At 32.2% G+C, this 18,580-nt stretch overlaps 1 protein-coding gene across 9 annotated transcripts in view; it reads right to left on the bottom strand.

Annotated features, from left to right (window-relative positions):
* Positions 1-18,580, bottom strand: part of NOVA1 (NOVA alternative splicing regulator 1) — a 155,443-nt gene that overhangs the window by 17,770 nt on the left and 119,093 nt on the right. For 5 of the 9 annotated variants that reach the window (XM_008269458.5, XM_070053338.2, XM_051822731.3 and 2 more), the window contains one exon: positions 13,626-13,697. The exons of 2 other annotated variants lie outside the window; for them this stretch is intronic. In XM_008269458.5, coding sequence (XP_008267680.1) covers positions 13,626-13,697 — 72 coding nt within the window. Of the gene's footprint in view, positions 1-11,117; positions 11,223-13,625; positions 13,698-18,580 lie in introns of those variants that run through there. 2 more of the 9 variants (XR_011380473.2, XM_089309366.1) reach the window with 2 other exon arrangements.

Here is an 18,580-nt window from a genome sequence, read left to right as displayed (position 1 = left end):
CACATAAAAGGATACAGATATGTTTCTGCAAGTTAACAAATTGTGTTGTCAGTTACAAAACTAGGTTATTTAAATATGTATGGATTAATGTAGTTCACTTGTAATATTCAATGATTCACAAATGAGAATATATTGCTTTTAAAATTTTCATTATTTGCCTAAAGGCAATCTGAAGTGATATAACCAAATAGAACTTTTTCTTTTTCAAAAATATTTTTAAAGAATAAGTGAATGAGAACATCCTCTAATTGGAAAACAAAATAGTTAAACTGAGCACCAGTCATAAGGAATGAAAAAGATCAACTTATTACATTTTTGAAAACTCCTGACTGAAAGATTCAAAATTAGAACAACAATAACCAACAAGGCCAATATACATTTTTCCTTGAGGTTAAGACAGATTAAGACGCTTGTACCCAGTCCTTGGTGTAATCCCCAGGTTCAGTATCTAGCTCCAGCTCATGACTCCTGACAGTCTTGCTAATATAGACTTGAGAGTACAGACTTGGGAGGTAGACACGATGGCTCAAGTAATCAGATTCCTGTTATCCATACGGAAGACCTGGACTGAATTCCCAGCTCCCAGCTTCAGCCTGCCCCAGTCCTAGCAATTGTGGACATGTGAGGAGTGAACCAGTGGGTTGCAACTCGTCCTCTCTCTCCCTGTGTCCCTTCTCTCTTCCCCTCCCACTCAATAAATAACAAAAAAAAAAAAAAAAAAAAAAAAAAAAAAAAAAAAAGGAAAGACAATCTTTTATTATTCCATGTTGAGTAGAAATCAAACTCCTTAATCTGGCAAAAGTATTCTTATAAGAAAGAATATGTGAAGACTTTCCTATTTCTAAGCATTTTTAAAAGAAAATAGAAATGTTGAAAAGAATTCCCTTAACTATCAAATTTTCTTATTTTAGATATTTTCAATTATATATAGCTTTACTTGAAATGTAGAAAAAATTTCTAATGAATTATATACACATATACAAACAAGGCACAAAGCCAAGTATACATTCTGTAAAAAAAGAGACATTAAATGCTTTGGTTCTATAAATGATGTAATATTGCTTTCATAACATGCTGTATGCAAGAACTACTGTAGCTGTGACTCCAGGTAGAATTTTGATGAAGCAAAGAAATCAACTTTACCCAGTAGGTGGTCCAAAAAGACAGAGAATGTGGTAAATTTGCCTCCTCATGATCTAACACTAAACAAGGTATTCTATATTTTATTTAACCAATGCCTGAGCCAAACATGGCATGTAAAAAGGTAATATTATAGAGCAACTTCTCTGGCAGTATATTACTTTCTTGAATATAAAAATATGACAAACCCTAGGCTTTTCCTAAACATAAGAAGGTCTTCATATGAGATCATATCATTAAAAGGGACTCTGGAAGGCCATACAAACTGATATTCAACAGTGAGTTATGGTACTACTTGGAAACATGACTGGTGTGCTGCTTACAGCACTAATTCTTGACATGCCCTTAAGATGATCTGATTCCCTTCACTGGGTACGAAAAACATACTGTCTGCAGCACAGCAAACTAACAAACTTAGAAGTTAGCAAGAGAACGTCTATAGGTGGGAAGCATTTATTTAAACCTATTTCCATATTTCTGGCAAGAATATTGCTAAATAATCTTTAAAACTACTACTGTCATCTGAATATAAATTCTCCAAGACAGGAAAAACTACTTGGTAATAGTCACAGTCTGCTGATGTTATCTGAAAAATAATTCTTTGCATAATAACCCCTCATAGACATTTCAGCTGAATTAATTAGTAAACCCTTACTATTCTCAATAAAAAATTATTATGTATTTTCCAATTTCTGTGCAAACCAAGTATTTTCAATTTTGTGTTTTTCAAGTAACAACACATTGTTTCATGAAAAGTGTCTTGATGAATTAAAGTTTGAAAAAAACAGTTTTATATAACACAGTTATGGGTTTATAATAAACTAATGTGCACTTATCATATGGTAAACAGTGTTTCCAAAACATCTCAAGAGGCTTTAAGAAACATTTCTCTAACTTTTCAAATGCAGATGCCTAATCTCATGCTAGAGCTATCAGTTAAGACTCTCCAGAGATAATTTTGACATAAAGCTGGGATTGACAAATTTTTATTTTAAATTTAAAATTTAATTCAGCAAAACTCTGAACTATGACATGAGGTCCACTTGGATTGCCAGTGAGTAAGTGTCTCTGGGCCTGAAGCCTCTCTCTAGTGATCCTTCTTGAAACTCCTCAAGAAAGCAGCCCTAGACTAAGAAACCAGGATTCAGGCAGCTCAAACCCACATATAATGTCAAAGACATTCAAATTTTCCCTTGACACTATTTTATCTTCTTTAAAACACTGGGTGTACCACAAGTGAAGTATTTTTTCCATCCTGTTTTGGATTCTCTTAGCTAGCTAATATTTTTAAAATGCGGAAGACATATAAGAAGAAACAGTCATATTCTGTGTCATCTCCCTAATGATACATGAAAACAAGGTGTTTTTTGTCTATGAAAAATGGGACCATATGTTTCCTAGTAACTAAGTTTTCCTTAGTTAATATTGTATGACTAATACACTAGGACAGTTTACATTATTGATATATCTATTTGCATTACTCAGTATATTTAATACCTCAATCAAAGAATATTCTGCAATACTATAATTTACTCAACTACTCATGTCAGAGATCAAGTTGTTAACTTTGGACAATGTAAATAATATGTAATATGCATTCTTATATCTATATTCCAACAAAGTGATGTATTAAGTTGCATAGGACAGATTCTCAAGAACTGTAATGTAGCATTTCTTTTAGCACCATTATAAAAAGAATGGCTTATTTCCTGTACTCTTCTAGCATTTTGACTTATAAAAATACACACATATTAATTCTTGCATTTCTGTCAAATGTATATTATTGACACATAAACAAAATTTGTCTATTTGGTCTAAGAAAAAGTACAACCTTGTGATTTTTGAGTCTTATTTCATTAATAATTGGTGACATTAAACATTTTTATATACTTATTGAACATTTCTGTTTTCCCTCTATACATAGATTTTTAATAGTCTTTATCCAATTTAATAGTTTCCCCCACAAATAGGAAACTGTTATTTGCATGTACAGATATTAACTGTTACATGTCTTCAACATATTTTCTTTATATATTGTTGCTTTTTTGCTTATTAATAGTGTGTTCTGCTAATATTTGTGTATAAGAGATGCTTAACAAAAAAACCTATCATAATAAAAGCAATGTGATATTAAGATAAATAGATGTCACTCACTGCTCAGTTAAATAAAATAGAGATTTCTATAAATTGGTGCTCTGCTATACTAAAAATATTAAATATTTACATATTGAAACCTATTAAGTTATTCTTGTTGTAATTTCCTTCTTCTAAAATAAAGTTTTTAACTTGATTGCACATATCATATTATCATCAAATAGTCTGAAAGTTTCAATTTTGAATACTTGAGATTTATCTTTTTACCCTGAAGAGAAAGAGATTTTAGTTTAGTTCCTTTCAAGTGCACAGTCAAGTATATCAGCACTATTAGGTAATATATCCCTTTTCTTTGTACATTTCTAATTTTTATTTCAACATTTAAAATTTTCACTGATTCAGTATTATATTCAGTGACATCTCAATGGAAAATGTACAAAGTATACAGGCATTTTACAATGACAGAATAAGGCATTTGTGACTGTGTAACTGTATATGCATGCTTGCCCTAGAGTTCATCTTGAAAGACACATCCCCCCCCCCAAAAAAAAGCAAAACCTGTGTTTCATTGCATTATTTCCATAAAAGTAAATCACTAAAAATTCCTAGAGATACATAAATAGTCAGTACTTTATAAAAATTTCAAACTTTTGCAGTTAATACTCAATTTTTATTTCTCCTCAATAGCTAAGCCAGGATGGTGAGCTTTCTTTCATTCCACACCTCCCCCAAGACTTCCTTTCTAAACATATTATGTAGAATCTGTTCATCATCATACCTTCCTGACTAGCTTAGGAAGTAAGCTTATAATTTGAAAGAGAATCAAATTATAGAGATTTTGTTGCTGTTGTTGTTCTTTAAATAAAATGCCAAGAGCACTGGAAATTGGTCAAATGCCATTCACGCTTTAAAAGACAGTGAGAGAAAAACCCATTAGAAAGCCCTGCTATTGAATATATTAAGGGCAAAACTTGAGTACTGACATCAGTTGAATTCATTTTGACATTACAAGGTAAGAACTCATGCTTCAAAATGACAAGCTTTCTTTCTTCTAAAATCAATTAAAGTGACACTTTTATATACTATGGACCCAGGCCAAGTTTTAATTGTTTCATGTCTATTGGTTCATTTAGGAATCATGATTCTACACAGCAGTCATTATTCACATTTCATGAGAAAATATAAATGGTAACTTAAAGATATTTAAAAAAATGTAGTTTATGCAAGACCTGAAACCAGGAATTATGGCTCAAGTCTACAATTTTTCTAATTCTAAATTATACTCCCTTTCTTTATCATACATAAAAATCACATATGTACCTATATTTATGTCAGAAAACTCTATTTAACTGACCAGTTACATGTTTGTGTAAATATCACAGTGTCTTTAAAAAAAAAGATTTATTTATTTATTTATTCATTTGAAAGGCAGAGTGACAGAGAAGGGAGGGAAGAAGACAGAGAAATAAAAACAGAGTGAAAGGGCATGGTGCTCTGGCGTAGCGGGTAAAACCACCGCCTGCAGTGCCAGCATCCCATCTGGGTGCCAGTTCGAGACCCAGATGCTCCACTTCCAATCCAGCTCTCTACAATGGCCTGGGAAAGCAGTGGAAGAAGGCCCAAGTGCTTGGGCCCCTGTGCCCATGTGGGAGACTTGGATGAAACTCTTGGCTTCTGGCTTCGGATCGGCACAGCTCTGGTCATTGCGGCCATCTGGGGAGTGAAGCAGTGGATGGAAGACCTTTTTCTCTCACTGCCTCTGCCTCTCTGTAACTCTGCCTTTCAAATAAATAATAAATAAGTCTTTTAAAAAAAGAGAGAGAGAAGGAGATAGATATCTGATATCTGGTGATTTATTTCTTAAGTGGCCACAATATCTAGGTCTAGCGCAGGCCAAACTAGGAGACAGGAATTCCACACTGGTGTCTAACATGGGTAGCAGGGGACTCAAGTACTTGGGTCATCTTCCGCTGCCATCCCAGGAACATTCACAGGAAGCCAGATCAGAAATGGAGCAGCTGAAACTTGAATTGGTCTCTGATATAGGATGCTAGTGTCACAAGCGGGGGTCCAACCTGCTACATCACAAGGGTTGTTCTAGGATCACATTGCTTTCATTATAATAGTTTTACATAATATTTTAAACCTTAGTGAAGCATCTCTTGTATTACTGTATTTATTATTTTATTATTTATTTGTCTTATTGCAATTATTATGCAAATATATTTTTATATGACTACCAAAATCATTTTGCTTTGTTTCTCCCTCCCACAGTACCAAGAAAAATAGGGATATTATGAAAATTTCAGTAAGTTTACATTTTAACTTAAAAGGATTAATATTTCTATGATATTGTACATTCTCTTCCAAAATTGGTCTGTTCATTTATTAAGGGAATGTTTCATGTCTTTATATGAAAACTGTGTGCTCTTTTAATATGAATTCTTTGTTATGATTCAATTTACTCCAATGAATTTTAAAGACTTTGAAATGTGTATGACATATAGTAGGTAGAACCATAAGAAATTATACTCAAATACTAGTTATTCCATAAACCTCACTCTAATGATAAGCAAAGAATATAAAATCTGATATACAAATTCACTAAGTTCATTAAAAAGAAAATTGGGGTTTATTATTGTTCTAGGATTCTCTTACACTTCCAAAGAATATTATGTTGACATTATATATATATATATATATATACACACACACTGAGGGAAATAAAAATTAATTTTTGTATTTTGTTGGAGAACTGTGACAATATCTGTACTTGAGACAAAAGTCTGACTGGTTTTCAAACTGCTCTCAGTACTATCAGGCATAAAATAGATGTCTACGAAAGGAGGGTCTGTTTCTTTAGCTTAACCTCTTTATTCAAGTAAAATTATGCTTTTCTAGTTGTTTTATGTTTTTAGAGAAAGCTTATGTGTAAAATTTCACCTGAAATGACTGTTAAAAATCTGTTTAATACAGATTGTAGGGCTAATCCTCCACCTGCAGTGCCAGCATCCCATATGGGTGCCAGGTTCTAGTCCTGGCTGCTCCTCTTCCAGTCCAGCTCTTTGCTGTGGCCCGGGAAGTCAGTGGAGGATGGTCCAGGTGACTGGGCCCTGCACCCGCATGGGAGACCAGGAAGAAGCACTGAGCTCCTGGCTTCGGATCAGCGCAGCGGCGGCCGTGGCGGCCATTTGGGTGGTGAACCAACAGAAGGAAGACCTTTCTCTCTGTCTCTCTCACTCACTGTCTAATTCTACCTGTCAAATAAGTAAAACAAAACAAAACAAAAACAAAAACAAAAAAACACGAAAAAACAGTTTTGTAATCCTACTTTTCTAATTCATGGTAGTCACATCAACAAATACTTTTTCAGAACCTATTTGTCCGGTGAGTGTTTCAGATACATCAAAAAGTAAATAGCAAAATCTATATCCTCATGCAACTTACTTTTACAGGAAAGTGAGACACATAATACCCAACGAGCATCGTAAAGAGCAGAGCATACAACAATGTTCATGAAGTAGGAGAAAAAATAGGCTAAAATAATACAGTAATATAAAAGGAATCAGAACTCTTGGGGGACAAGGAAATCAGGTTACAATATAAATGGGATGGTCAGGGAGGCCTTACTGAGAAAGTAAATTTTGGAACAATTTGAAGTTCATGAAGGGACAAGTCTTCTAAGTTAATTGCTGCTACTATGGATATTTCAAGCACAGGTGGAGAAATAAACTCATGTTTATTTTAAAAGCAGCCAAGATTCAAAGCTATTTTGGGCTTATTAATGTAAGATGTCCATTAGATAGGCTAGTGGAAACACTGAGTAGGGGAACTGGATGTTGACTGCAGTTTTACTCTGAGATATGGAATGGAGATAAAGGTGAGCTCAAGTTATATGGGGCCTGAAGCTAACACAATTTTAGGAAATATATTTGTGAAATGGAATTTCACATTATGGATGTAAAATGAGGCAATAGGCCTCTGCAAGGGATTTAATTTCCTAGGTTCTTGACTGCTATGGTTGAAGGCTTTTGTTCCCTCTAAAATTCATGTGTTGGAAATTTAATCCCCAGTGCATTTGTGTTGGGAGGTGAGGCCTTTTGGGAGGTACCTAGGTTAGGATAGGAGGCATCCACTCTTATGAATGGGTTAATATTGTTACAAAACAGGCCTGCAGGAGTGGGTTCTCTCTCTTCTCTGTGGGGGACACAGCATTCATCCACTTTCTCCCTTTCTGTCATGTGAGGAACACAGCAAGAAAGCCCTGCAAGTGCCATCATCTTGAATTTCCCATTCTCCAGAAATGTGAGAAATATCGCATGTTCTTTTCCAATTACTGTTTCAAGAGTCAGATTTAGAAGTGCAGAATGGATTAAGATAATAGTCAACTGGTTTCTTACTGGAAATAAAAATTTTGCAGATGTCAGTACATAAAACATGAAGTATCAGATGAGAATAAAGCATAGACTTGTAAGAAGTCCCAAGTATGGAGATTAGAGCACTCCAAAATCAAGAATATAGGGATAAAAGGAGGGGAACTAGCAGTACTATGGTGCAGTGAAGGAAGAAAACTACAAATGGACATTGTCCTGGAAATCAAGAAAAGAAAATATACCAAAGAAGTGGATCTAATGAAGTTTGACAAATACTGAGGATCAATGAAGTTAACTTGTAGACTGAGAATGGCTAACCAGAATTAGCAATGTGGTCACCATTGATGTCCTTGGCAAACAGTTTGGCAGAATTGATAGAGACAAAAACCTGACAGGAGTGGACTTAAGAACAGGAAGATAAAAATTGGAGAACAGAATAAAGGAAATGCTTTCATAAATTTTTACAAGAGACTAAAAGAAATAGGGCATTAGCTGGTGGGGGAAGTGAGATTAAAAATTTTGTTTTAAGTTAATTGCTTTTAAGATCTGAGGGAAAAAAAGATACTTGCATTCTGTTGGGAATGATTCTCTATAGAGCAAATAATTTGACACATAAAGGAAAGAGAAGTTGGAGATGCTGCAGGGGTGTTCTTGAGTAAAGGAGAAAGGATGAGGTTTAATGTCAACCGAAATGACTAGCTTTTGACAGGCACAGAGGAAATCTACCTATAGTAATAGATGGAAAAGGCGGAATACACGGTTATGCGTGCTGGTCCAGGGGCCAATGTTGTGGAAGCAAGTTAAGCCATCACATGAGCTACCAGAATCCTATACTGGAGCACTGGTTCAAGTCCCAGCTGCTCTACTTCTGACCAAGTGCCCTGCTAATGTGCCTAGGAAAGCAGCAGAAGATGGCCCTAAGTATTTGGGCCCCTTCTACCCATGTGAGAGACCTGGATGGAGTTCCAGGATCCTGGCTTTGGCCTTGCCCATTCCCAGCTACCACAGCTATCTGAGCAGTGAACCAGCACATGGAAGAATTCTGTCCTTCATTCTCTGTCACTCACTCTTTGCCTCTCAGATCAATAAAATAACTCTCCAAAAAATGCTGGAAATGCTGGTCTGTTAAGTATTTCTTGGTGTGAGTTTATGGGAGTTCTCTTTTGAAGTTTCAGTTTTCTCAGTAAAGTAGGAAATCAGGTCATTAGCTGAGAGAAGGAGGAGCAAGAGATATGGGGGGGGGGGGGGGTTGTGGTAGGAACAACTGTTAGATGGCACCCAAATGTTCTGTACTCACTGGTGTTATCTCTTGCATAATCCTCTCCCTGTGAAACATGACTTGTTTCTAACCAAAAGAATATGGGAAAAGTGGTAAGATGTTACTACTGTGATTACGATTTATGGCAAAGGTGGTGAGGAATTCACTCCTGTAATTAGGTTCAATATGTAAGACTCTATCTTGCAAGCACACAATGGAGAGTCTCCTGCGGATCTGGCAGGAAGCAATCTAGCTATGACGTGCATGGGGAGATGGCAAAACGACAGGGATCTGTGAGTGGGCTCTGGAAACTGAGGGCTGTCTCCAGCCAACAGTCAACTAACAAGTCCAGGTCTTCAGTCAAATTGCTGCAAGAACCTGAAAGCTGCCAAAAAGGGGAAGCTGATTAGTCCCAGGTCAAGCATCTGGATGAGAATGCGGCCTGGCCGACACTGATTTCAAGCATTGAGACTGAGGACTCCATCTGTTTGGCTTAAGTCACGCCTGGGCTGGTGATGCACACAAACCATGAGAGACTAATGCATCCTGTTTAAGCCACTGAACTTGTGGTAATTTCTTAAACAGCAACAGAAAACTAATAGAGGATTGAAAAGAGAGAAAAACTGAACCATTCGGAGAGTAAGAAAGTCAGTGGGCTTACGGACAAAATTAAGAATCCATTAATAAACCAGTCTTCAAAAGACAAATATATGTTTCCCTATCTGTGGTAACTAACAAAGTACAAAAAATGTAATGTATATGAGCAAAATTGACATTTTGAGATTTGTTTACAGCTCTTGTCTATATTGTTGAGAAATGTGGTTTTTTCCCTTCTATTTGTTGAATTCTTTACTTAGGGGAAGGCTAAGCTTATGACTATAAAATAAACTGAAAGTATGTTATTGTAAAAATTAAAAAAAAATAAGAAAGGAAGGAGGAGGGAGGGTGGAGTTGTGGGAGGAAGAGAGGGTAGCATGAGTAGCATCACCATGTTCCTAAATCTGTATATATTGAAATACATGAAATTCATTCACCTTAAATAAATAAAAATTTTTAAGACTAAGAATCTATTTGAGATCATGAATTTAACATGACACAAATTAGTTTTAATTTGTTTTCTGCAATCAAAGAAGGGGTAGTTTATATGTTACCTACTTATATTGTTTTATATATTTTAATAAATATCATATATAATTTCAACTTTATCAGTAAATAAATAAATAAATACATATAAGGCACATATCCTGGAATCATCCTTTTTCTTTTTTTTCTCAAAACTTGAGATAAATTCCAGGAAAATGACCATTGAGGAACATATCATTTTTAGCATCACCAACTGGCTTAAAAAGTGTATTATTGAGTCTTAATGATGTGATTGAATAAATTAGCCTAAGTAACTTAGAACTAACAATGCTATAGATTCTTTTGCGTTCTTTTTGAAAATTTCCATGTGTTGCTTCACAGAGTCTAACTCTATTTTCTATATCTTTATATTTGCTTCATGTTTAAAATTTTGTATGTAAAAATTTTCTCAGACTTGCATTTCACATTAAAAATCATCAGTAAAAAACTATTAGCCCTACTACTTCATCTTTTTAAGTAATGAAATAATTCACTACTATGCAACAAATGATTTAACATTCTCAAAAAAAAATTAAAATTATCATTTATGCTAAAGCAGATTTTGATTAGAGAAATACTGCAAAATTAAAAAAGAAACACCAATACTAATATTTCTAAAGGTAAAACTCATTTTTTATACCAGGCAATATAAGTTGTCTGGTCTACTATTTGCTGTCTCAAAGAACAACTTTTTTCCCATACTACTAGTTGAAAGGTATTTTTAAATAATCTTACATATATATGGTGCTTATTATATTCTGGACAGTATTCTAAAAAAAGCTAATCATTTCTTATGTCAATCATATGAAATGCTACTATCTGAATTTCACAGATAGAATACTGAGACTGAAGGTAATTAAACAAGGAAATGGCAGAGTAGTATTTGATCATGGGTAATTTGGCTCTAGTTTTGATTTTTAACCATATTTTATCTAAAGGTTTTTTACATGATAGTCCCTCCATTTTCAGGATGAAATTATTACAGCAAAATACTATAGTTATAATCTGTCATTCTGATCAGAAATATGTTAAAAGGTCTGAAAGTTAAGAAAGTAAAATTCAGTATACACTGAAACACATAATCATTTTTATAAGAGCAGAAAAGAATTTTAACTGCAATTCAAACTTACTCATTGAATTGATTTCTGTGCTTTCAATTTTGGGGTTGTATGAATACTTCTAGTCCATTAGTTGTTTTTATCATATTAGTTTGTAATACAGACAAATTATTTATTCTGGAAATAAAAGAATTAAAATTCATTTAGCTAACATTAATGAAATATCATAAATGTTAGTTATCTGGATTTTTTTTTAAATTTCACTTTATTTGAAAGGCGAAGAGACAGAGACAAAGAAGAGTGAGAGATGGGGACAGAGAGAGATTTTCCATCTGCTTGTTCATTCCTCAAATGCCTACAACAGCCAGGAATGGTCCAGGCTGAAGCCAGGAGTACTGAACACTGGGAAATATATTTTATATTGGCTTACAAATAGTTTATGAAAAAAAGTTTATAATTACTTTTAGTATCAAGGGGTGTCATTTTAACTATAACCCATAAATATAACTTAATCTAGAACAGAAATCTTTGGCTTTGATCCTTTTCTGCTACTTATAAAACTGGAGACATATCTGTTAAATTACTGGGCAAGAATAAACTAAATTAAACGAACTATAAGAGCTATGGTCTTATATGTTGAAATGTCTTTTTTATTTGTGGAAAAAATTCCACAGGAAGAACAAAAACACAAATTCCTTCTGTCCTATCACATGCCAGAATGTTTTTGGGAAATAGTTCAGAGAATAAAATAATTATCAACTACTAATAACATAAATGTTGAAGATAACCACAATTCTTTCAATGAATTAAGCATTTTGTGTTGTTCTTCTCTCATATCTCACTTCATGTTATCCAGGAGATATTATGCTTCTTTGTATAAAAATAGAAGAAAACAGAGCATAAATAACAAATATAATGCAATCCAGTAGACAGAATATAAAATCACAAATGACTTACTCTAAATAAGCTAAACATTAGATTTGACAGAGATGAATGTACTAACTTATCTGCATGGTAAAATACAATATTAGTACATTTTAACATATAGTTAGACTTAAGAAATTATTTTTTAAAATAATTTTTAAAAATTCGTATGTTCATATAAGATAAATGAAAGAATAAACTCTAATTTCAGAGACAAATTAAGATGAATTTCTTTTATGGACTTAGGTTTTTTATTATCTTGAGAAAAATTATTAGTTTTTATTGTTTTACTCATTTTTCTTCTTTTTGTATGGAGGAAGAAAGAATGATGATGCATAAGAGAGACACTAAAAACAAGATCCGTTGTTTTCCCAACAACTTTCTGCAACATAGAATTAAAACCCATGTAAAGATGTGGTATGTACAGTAAGAAATGTCTAACTACTTTTCAAGTTTGTGCATACATAATGGAATCATGGTTCTCACTTTATGTCCTACTTCTCCATTCAGCGGGGTTTCACCATTAAAGATGTACATTTTACTAACCATTTTTTGGGAGGTCAAACGTGAGCATTATAAGTGCTTTTATTTGAAGGAAATACTACTGCATAAAATGAAAATAAAATTCCTAGTATAAAAATACAAGCTAAATTTTAGCATTACTTCCAGTGAGTACATTAATTTTTTTTCCTGATGTTGCAAAAGGATCAGAATCATTAAATGAGGAAAATAATTCTGATAGCTTTATATCAGATAGTATGCAAAGGCCACATTTAAAATATGTAGCAAATATAGTTCAAAGTCAATAATTTGTCAGTCAACTATATGCAACTAAAAAGATAAACTTTAAATAGCAAAGTTATCCCATGAGGCATTGTATTAGTTTAAAAAAAGTGGAAATATTAAAAATGGCATTTCTCACCTAAATGAAGCTCAACTCAGACAAAATGAAATGTTTTAATCATTTTAATAAAATTATTCAGCATTTACAGTTTTGAAGGACTTCCTACAAATAAATGTTCCAAAACAATCAAGCCAAACTATAAAATATATTTCTAATTGTAATGTTTGAAACTGCAGCAATTAAAATGCTTAGAATATAAAAACTAAAAAAAATAATCTCCTTAGTTGTTAGATAATATTAAAATGATCACAAATCTCAATTTTTGGTTATTTTTAGGTTGTTAGAAATGATTTTCATCAATAGTTTCAATTGTTTCCATAGTAAAGTGTGTCACAAATAAAATTGCATTCACTTTTAAAGATATACCTTTGCTCAATTTATACACTGATTTTTTTTACATATTATGTGATATCCTTAACTCACATACTAAGAACCCCAGAAAGACACAATAAGGGAAATTAAAAATACCAACTCAATAGATAGCCCTCAGAGCTTCACAGAGTAGTCACAATTTAAAGGGGAGAATTGAATTCCAGAAGTCTGTTCTAAATATATTTTTTGTTATTTAAAATTAAAGATGTATTTAAAATGTTAGGAATAATGGTTATTTCCTTCATAGTTAATTGGAGTCTGATCATGGTACATACATGTGAATGAACGAATAAAATCCTTAACCCACCATTATCTATTTCTCCAGTTTGCAGGCAATCACCCGTGAAAAGTATGGTGTAGATGAGAGCATGATACTGTACCTGATTAGCTCTGGAGGTGGTCATGGGATCAGATGGAGAGGACTTGGTGGTAGTTGGGGAAGATGGCAATGTCTGGGAACAAAGCAGTTTAGGAGCAAATCAACCTTTATAAGCCTTAAACTGATTACTTAAGTAAAACAAAATAAAATAAAATGTAATATAACGAGAACAAAATCCTATGAATAAATTTTCTCCTATTCATTCAAATTTAATGGAATTTAAGATTAATTAACTAATGCATGTAGATATGCATGCATAAGCATGTAAAAATAAATTCATGACTTGAAACCATGATGGTGACTGATAAAAATTCACATGAGTATTAAAAGTATCCTGACCATATTCATGAATAGTAGTCTCATTACTTTCCCTCTTATTTTCTTGGGGAAAAGATAAGTCAAAGAAAAATTCAGTAAGTTCAATTCACAAAAACTGAAAGAGTCATCTTCCTATCAATGAATACAGTCGGAAATTTGAAGAAGTGGTGAAATGAAGTTTACTTTGGCATAAAAATATCTACCTACTTAATATGTTGAACATCACCAACAAGCTGATTCCACATGAATTTAGGGATCCATACTTAAAAGCAATTAAATTTGAAGTTCTGAGTTCTTATTATCACATTATCTTCTAAAAGATTAATTTTTAATAAATTTAGAGCCCATCTGAAAATGTAAACATTTACCTCATATTAATATTATAGTACTATATTAATAAAATGGTAACTAATAGTGTTCCAAAAAGTTACCAAAATATTGTTTTTATAACTTATGTTAAACAGTACATTTCATATATATGAAGAGTATAATATATTGTAGCATCGTCAGCCTGTGTTGAAAATAAGCACAAAAATATTAGGAATCATATTTATTGTTCATTTCTAAATAAATATACATGAAAATATGCTGTATCAGACATAATTACTTGAATAATTCATTAAAATGTTTTAAAAAGTTCTCATGTCTAATCGAGTAACCTTAAAGGCTAAGATGTTGATTTTTTTCTTTAAAAAAAGCATGATGTTCAGTTAGCAAAATAGCATTGCTTTAAGCAGTATCCTCAACAGACAGTATTTCTTAATAGGAAAAATGGGATAGCTTTTTATTGTACAAATACAATTCCATATGGATATTGTTTTACGTTAATACATATCCATCAAAATTACTCAGATATGAGCAAAAGCATAACTTTAAAGGTTCAGCATTGTCAGGTAAAGCATCACAAAATTACTTAAAGTCATATTTTTTGCATATATGGTTTCTAAAGTTCTAATTTGTGTAGAATAAGGCAGTTAAGTTTAAAGGAAATGACAAGAAATTCACCGACTCATAGTTAACTCACTACCTTCCAGGAACAAATTAAGAATGGTTCTTCTAGCATTAAATCTTGTACCATGTAGTCCACCCCTCAAATAGTTCCTGATTCCTGCTAGGTTAAAATTTAAAATAGTTTCAAGAGAACTATACTAGTGGCGAGTCATCCCAACAATTTTATCAAATCTAATATAACAAAAGAAAGAGAGAGGGCTATTATCTGAAGTAAAACCTCTTGCTATTTCCCCAGAGAGACTTCATTTTCACTCATCAAAAATTTCCCTAATGTTTCCCTTTTCATGCAATACTATGCTGGGACATTTGCTAACGACTTCATGCTAGTGCATGTTCATGAACTGAAAACTAGAAAATTTTTGTTTCTCTCTGCTGATTCTAACAGTTACTCCACAGTATTTTCGGAAGGAGTTAACATACATTTAAAAATTTGTTCTGTGCTAATCTCAGATTAATAACTAGTTTGCTGGCTAACAAGGTATCATATAAATCCAGAGGTAGCTTTTCCAAATGTAGGTTAGAATACAAGTTCGCTGATACACAGAAACACATAATTCTATGTGTGTTGAGCTCTTCTATTTTTATCAGAGTAAAATCAACGTGAAATACTGTATGTTCACTAGGGCATCCACCTTGTAACTGGATAAAAATCCTCAACAATGTTTTTAAGCTTCGAAAAGAACTATGTACAAAAAGTATTAACAGCAAGTACTTTAGAATTTGTAGTTACTTAAAATAACATAATCTGTTGATTTTTTCACTGCCCTGACTTTTATGGCATATATATAAAATATTAAACACAAACTATTAATTGATACAGCTCACATTCATCAAGTTGTCCTTACTAGTCTCGAAACTGTTTCTTCTTTCTCATGGGAATAAAAGCCATAATTTTGAAACTTCTGGACAATATCCATATGCTTAAAATAACTTAAAGTTTGGCTATTAAATACTGTAATATGATAAGTTACATTTTTAATATTTTAAATAAACAGGTGAAAAGTATTAAATTTGGACTTCAATGGATAATGCTATTGAAATATCACAGTAAATTGTCACTACATACATATTTTCTTGGTTTAAATTCCTAAACTAATGAAAATGTAATAAATTAAATATATGGCATTTTTTAGCTATTATTCATATAGGTGCTTTCAAGCATGTCTCCTCCCATTACAAGTAAATATAATGAAAAGAATTTCGGAGACTTTTCATTTCAGATAATTTGTTTAAATGCCAGAAAAAACTGTTCTCATAAGTAGATAAATGTAAATATATTAAAGTAACACATTTAATTTAAAATGTTCTATTAATTAATTTAATGGAACAGATGTAATAGTTGTTCTCAACAGAGAGCTGGAACAGCAAAATCCACAAGAAATATTTCAATGTATAATATTTCTTAATATTTTACATGCAAAATATGTAGAATCTTTAACTGGGTAAATATTAGAAATTTTACGTTAAATATTTAGTAAAATTCATGGAATACATCAGGAAGATGTAATTAACTTAATATTTACCTAATATCACTGTGGTGATATATTTTTATAAATAATATTTACAAAGCACATATTCCTTCAAAAGTACTTTTACAGTCTCAAATTCATGAAAATAAAAGATACAGTCATTTTATAGCAGTACTTTCTCAGATATCTACACAACTTGAATAGCTGTTGAAGAGTTCCTCACACATTGGAAGCTGAGCTAGTTATTGTAGAAAAACTTGGAGTATTTTAATATTTTTAAAATAGTTATCCTTTGAAATAGAAACTAATTTTTAAAAATCAGGAATATAACAATAGATACTTAATTAAACGTACACATAAATCACTAAAAATAATTACAAATTATGAGTTCTGTTTAAGAGATTGTTTTGCTGGACCAGAAACTATTATGATATACAAACACCATAATCAACATAATTTGCTTTCAAGTAAGATTACACTAATAGAGTGTTCAAGAACTTGCAATAGGTATAGCAGAACCATCAATGAATGACACATTTCAATTGTAATTTGGAATCTATCACTAGCTGAGTAATATTTCTCTGGTAATCACTTGCCTTAACTTCTGTTTCAAGTTCTGTTAAAGCTGCATACTGCTGCACAAATAAGGAATAAAATATTTAAAGCCTTTAGTTTTCCATTCTGATAAATATCCTCCTCTTGTTACAGCAGCTTGACAAACCCTCAACATCTACCCTAGTTCTCTTTTCCTTTTTCAAGAACCCTAAGAATCCATCTGGAATTTTAGTACAGAAGATAACAAATGCCTAGGTTCCACCTTTTCCCCCTCATTGTCTGACTAAGAAATTTAAAAGGCTGTTCAGGAAAATAGGAATAAGCCAAAGTTCAAAGAATGACCCTAGCCAGACATCCAAGCTTTTCCATTATCCCACCCCAACTGATCTATTTAACACTAAATTGTGCTCTGAACTCTAACATAAATATTCTGGGTTTGACAAGACAGTTCCTTTACTATGCAAAAAATTACATCCCTCTCCCAGAATCCATTTTGTTTCATTTTCCTTAATAAGCCTTTTTTTCTTTTTTCTGCTTTCATTAGACAATTCCTGTACACTTTTTGAGTTCTGTTTCAAATTCTAACTATTTTACTATTTTCAGTCTAGTCTGCAGTTCCTTCATACCCCTCCCACGTTTTTATAGTACAGTACATGGTTTATACTGTAATTCTTATCAGTAAATATAGTTTTTAGGTTTTTAATGTATTTTAAGCATATATATCAAATTTGGTTAGTTAATCCTACATAGCAAGTGTGACCATTTAAAATATTTTGCCAAGAAGGTATTAATAAATTCATGATTAACAGAATGAATAGCAACCTAATTAAGTGCTATTTTAGAACATTTTCTATGATGAAATAAAATTTCTTGGGCTAAATTACATTTTTAAAATATCTTTTAAATTTTTTTTAAATACAAGAGAATTCCTTAAATGTTCACAGGCACTTGTTCCCTAACATAGTTGCTCTGTAAAAATACATTCACGAATTAAAAATCCAGAAGTCCCAAACAAAAAGGGTTATCATACCTGATTTCATAATTCCATTGTATTTAAAAATTGCAAGATCATTATGTAGTACAGTCCTAAGAAAATATACTTGCTTGAAAACCTGTTCATTTAATAAGGGTATGTTTTGCTTGGGCAGAAAATTCTGCTTTATGTAATATATTCGGTTACCAATTTTAGATTGATAATACAATTCAGAATATAATAATATAGTGTAAGTCCATAATAGGTAGTATAAAATGCTCACATTTAAAGCAAGTTATGTGTTTAGAACCAAATTTGACTTCCTATTTTAAGTCAAAATTACATTTACATTATACTTTTTAACATTAAAATCTTAAAATTATCAATCACCAAAGACAATGGGCAAATGCAATAATTGAAACATTAATAAAATCCATAATTTCATATTCAACATTAATCCATTCCTATGTTGTAGTTAGATTTGCTTTGGGTCCAGAATTTTTAAAATTCTAGCTTTATCTTTTAAGCAACATTATTTAGGAGAAAATTGTTAATAAACTACTATAAAAATATTTGTGAAAAGTAACTTTTGAAGTAAGAGCTAAGCATATGTAATATAAATGTCTGACA

Source organism: Oryctolagus cuniculus, chromosome 12 (assembly GCF_051225735.1).
Source record: "Oryctolagus cuniculus isolate XC-2025 breed Fujian yellow rabbit chromosome 12, ASM5122573v1, whole genome shotgun sequence".
NCBI lineage: Eukaryota > Metazoa > Chordata > Mammalia > Lagomorpha > Leporidae > Oryctolagus > Oryctolagus cuniculus.
The sequence above is the reverse complement of the archived record's forward strand: the minus strand, read 5'-3'. Positions and strand labels throughout refer to the sequence as shown.